Source organism: Fukomys damarensis, unplaced genomic scaffold, assembly GCF_012274545.1.
Source record: "Fukomys damarensis isolate Sample0158 unplaced genomic scaffold, DMR_v1.0_HiC HiC_scaffold_1, whole genome shotgun sequence".
Classification (NCBI taxonomy): domain Eukaryota; kingdom Metazoa; phylum Chordata; class Mammalia; order Rodentia; family Bathyergidae; genus Fukomys; species Fukomys damarensis.
This window is the reverse complement of record NW_022900913.1, coordinates 50618733-50622289: the sequence shown is the minus strand read 5'-3', so window position 1 is coordinate 50622289 and position 3557 is coordinate 50618733. Positions and strand designations below refer to the sequence as shown.

The window sequence follows — 3557 nt, the reverse complement described above, 5'->3', positions numbered from 1 at the left end:
CGGGCTCGGTGCAGCGATTAACTCGCAAATCCGACTACCAAGGAAGGCAGGAAGGCGAGACCTCAGGGCCGCGGACCCAGTGCCCTCATCAAACATGGGCACCAAGGTAAGGCCCTGCGGTCACGTGACAGGCGCCGCGCGCCCGCGCTCCCCCCACGCCTCGGCTCCCCAGGTCCCTATGGCGCCCGCGCCCCTCCCCCAGCAGAAATCGGCACTTACTCGGGGGGGTAAAGCCGCAGCTCCTCTATTTCTCCTAGGAAGGAAAAAAGCGTTCGCATCTGCTCGCTGGTCACCGCCGAAGATAGATTCGTCACCTGAATTACCGCTGTCGGGGTAAGGCCGAAGCCTAAGCCCAAACCGAAGCCGCCACCGCTGTTCATCGCGATCCCGCTTGCCAATACCGCTGCCTTCCCGCTCCCCAACGTCTACGACGCGTCAGCTACCGAGCCGGGAAAGCGGAGGACGCGCGGCCACGAGCGCGCCCCCGCTGGCGAATTCAAGGCGCCGGGCAGGTCTAGCCGCCCTTCTCTCAACTCCGCTGCTCCGGGGCTGCGCGCGCCAGCCGGAAGCGTCGCCCCGGCAACCAGCGGGCCTCCTGCTGCTGTGTCCTCTGCTTGTCGGGTCCCCGGGTCTTTGGGGTTGTTACTGCTCCTCTTCCCTATAACAAGATTTTTATTTTTGTCGGTATTTGTTGGAGGCTCAACCCCCAAAGATCGGTCAAGTTCAGTGCTCTTGTCAGTGTGGGAGACCCAGCTCTTCGTAGTCTTTACAGGCTGGCAAGCCAAGTAGCTTCCTCTCCACGCCGGGGCCGTGGAGAAGGAAAGATACCCTAGCATCACGGAGAAGTACTGGAGCAAAGTGTAGTGTGTCGGTATTAAAGAGAGCTCACCTCAACTTTATTTAAAAATTGGCACGTGTCCTAATTGTAAAAAACCTTGGAATTTTGCATAAAACATGGAGGATCATATTAAGGAACGATACAGTAAATTAAAGGCTATGCCGTCATTGCTCATAACTTGTAATTTAGTCTCTCCTCCTGAAGTTATTAATAGTGTTGGGTACTAGACACTATTAGACAAGGACACATAAAAAACACAGATGGTCCACATAACATAACGGTCCACTTTTCAACCTAATGAGAGACTACAGTGACAAGAGTAGCTATTCCCAAAATGCCATGTGCGGAACCATAAAGTTAATAACGACTTTTGACCTTTTTCATTTTGTTGATCTTTGTTTTAATGATCAGTAGATTAAACTGCTGATACTTCACAGAAGGAACCAAGGCAGTATTCCCAAACTGATAATAGTTGTATTTTCTTCAACTCTGTCTATGCACCTCTAAGATTCTAAGACTTTTTCTTAATAACATTTATCAAATGTGTACCCTAGCGTGCATGTAATAAGTGTGAAAAAATAGAAATTACTGCTGCAAACCCAGGTAGAACAGTTATCTTCAGTAAAAGCATTTGTATGGTGGTTGAGACTTCACATATAAATACAAATTTTTCTGGAAATAAGGACTAAAATGTGTAATATAAATTGGGAAATGAGAAGAAAATGTTCAAATGGGAAGGGGAACAAGGGAGGAGCAAGGAAGAAAGGAAAAGAAGGGACAAGCTTTTTAAAAAGTGAAAATAGGGGCCGGGGATTTAGCTCAGCGGTTCGGTGGCCTGCCTTGCAAGCACAAGGACCCGATTTCAATCCCCAGCACCAAAAAAATTAAAAAAACATTTTTTTAAGTGAAAATAAAAGGAAAAAATGGGAACAAAGCTTTTGAACATAGCAAGGGGAGGGGGCTTGAGGGGACTAGGGTATGGGAAAAAGGTAGGAGGTACCATGTACAGCTGCCGATTACCTGTGGTGAGTGTCATGATTATACATGCCTAAAATGTACCAATAAATATTTGCTACTTTTAAAAGAAAATGTTTCTCTAAACTTTTTTTGAGTATTTACGGTACTTTTAGTTTTTAATTTTTTTACAGAAGCTCCTTATTTACAAAAGCTTTATTTCCATATTTTCCTTCCACTTTTCTTTCTCCTCCCTTCTTTCCTTTCCCCTTCTCTAATCCCCTGTTCCTTTGCTTGTTGAAAATTTTCTTCCCATTTCCCAATATCTGTTATAAATTTTGGTCTTTATTTCCACTTTTGGTTTCTAATGCCAGAGAAACAATGTGATATTTAAATGTGTGTTCAATTTATTTCACTTAGAAATATGTTCTCAAGGTGCATCCACTGAGCTAGAAATGTCTCAAGCTTATCCTTCTTTAATGCAAAGTAGTACTCCATTATATGTATTTTTTAAAAACCACACATCTTCTTTATCCATTTGTCAGCTGGTGGGCATTTGGATTGTTTCCAAAATTTAGTTATTACAAACACTGCCACTATGAACATAGGTGTTTATATATGGCTGTGGTGTAATGCTTTTAATTCTTTTGGAAAGATGTCAAGAAGGGGACTAGCTGGGTCAAATGGAACCTCTAGTTTTAGTTTTTTGAGGAATCTCCATGTTGATTTCCACAATGGTTGCACCAGACTACACTCCCACCAATAGTGGAGAAAGGTTTCTTTTTCCCACACCCCATTTGTTATTGGCTGATTTCTTTTGGGGGGTTTGTTTTTTGTTGTTGTTGTTCTGGGTTTTTTTGTTGTTGTTTTTTTTTGGGGGGGGTTGAGATAGGATGTCACCATGTAGTTGAGACTGACCTGGAACTCACTATGTAGCCCTGGCTGGTCTGGAACTCACAGCGATCCTCCTGCCTCAGCCTCCTGAGTGCTGGGATTATAGGCATGCGCCACCACACCCAGCTTTTTTGTTTGTTTGTTTTTGTTTTTGTTTTTGTGATTTCTTGATAATAATCATTTGTTCTAGAGTGAGATAGAATCTTAGCACTGTTTGTTTGGGTTTTTTTTTTTTTTTGCATCTCTTGAATGACCAGTGATGATGAACATTTTTTTCATATATTTATTTGCCATTTCTACTTCATCTAAGATGTGTTTATTCCTTTCAGATAGCATTTTTGGAAAGGGTCTTTAAATTTGGGGTCCTTTTTTTTTAATTCTTTACATATTTTAGATAGTAGTCCTTTGAGGAACAGCTGAAATTATTTTCCTGGACTATTGGTTGTTCATCCCATGGGTGGTTTCTTTTGCTGACCAAAACCTTTTTAATAGGATAAGATCCAAGTTGTTCATTCTTTTTGATATTTCCCATGTAACTGGGCTTTTGTTCATACAATCTTTGCCTACACCAGTGTCTTCAAGAGTTCTCTGATCCATTTAGATTTTAGGTTAGTCTATGTTGCAAGATATAGATCTAGTTTTAATCCTTGGCATGTAGAAAGCCAGTTTTTTTCCAGCATCCCATATTAAAAATTCTGTCTTCAAAAAAAAAAAATCTGTCTTCCAAAGAATGTGTTTGGATCCTTTGTTAAAGATAAGGTGATCGAGTATGTCTGGAGTTGTTTCTGAGTCTTCTAATCCATCAATCCTCTGTTCTGTTTTTTTGCCAGTACCATCTGTTTTTTTTTTTTTTTTTTTTTTTTTTTTTTTT

The 3557-nt window shown here is 41.9% G+C and overlaps 1 protein-coding gene across 1 annotated transcript in view; it reads right to left on the bottom strand.

Moving 5' to 3' along the window:
• Srek1 (splicing regulatory glutamic acid and lysine rich protein 1) overlaps positions 1-520 on the bottom strand; it is a 36741-nt gene extending 36221 nt beyond the window's left edge. Inside the window, exon 1 of the mRNA XM_019209453.2 lies at positions 220-520. Coding sequence (XP_019064998.1) covers positions 220-380 — 161 coding nt within the window. The 5' untranslated portion in view covers positions 381-520. The remainder of the gene's footprint in view (positions 1-219) is intronic.
• Positions 521-3557: the final 3037 nt, after the last annotated feature.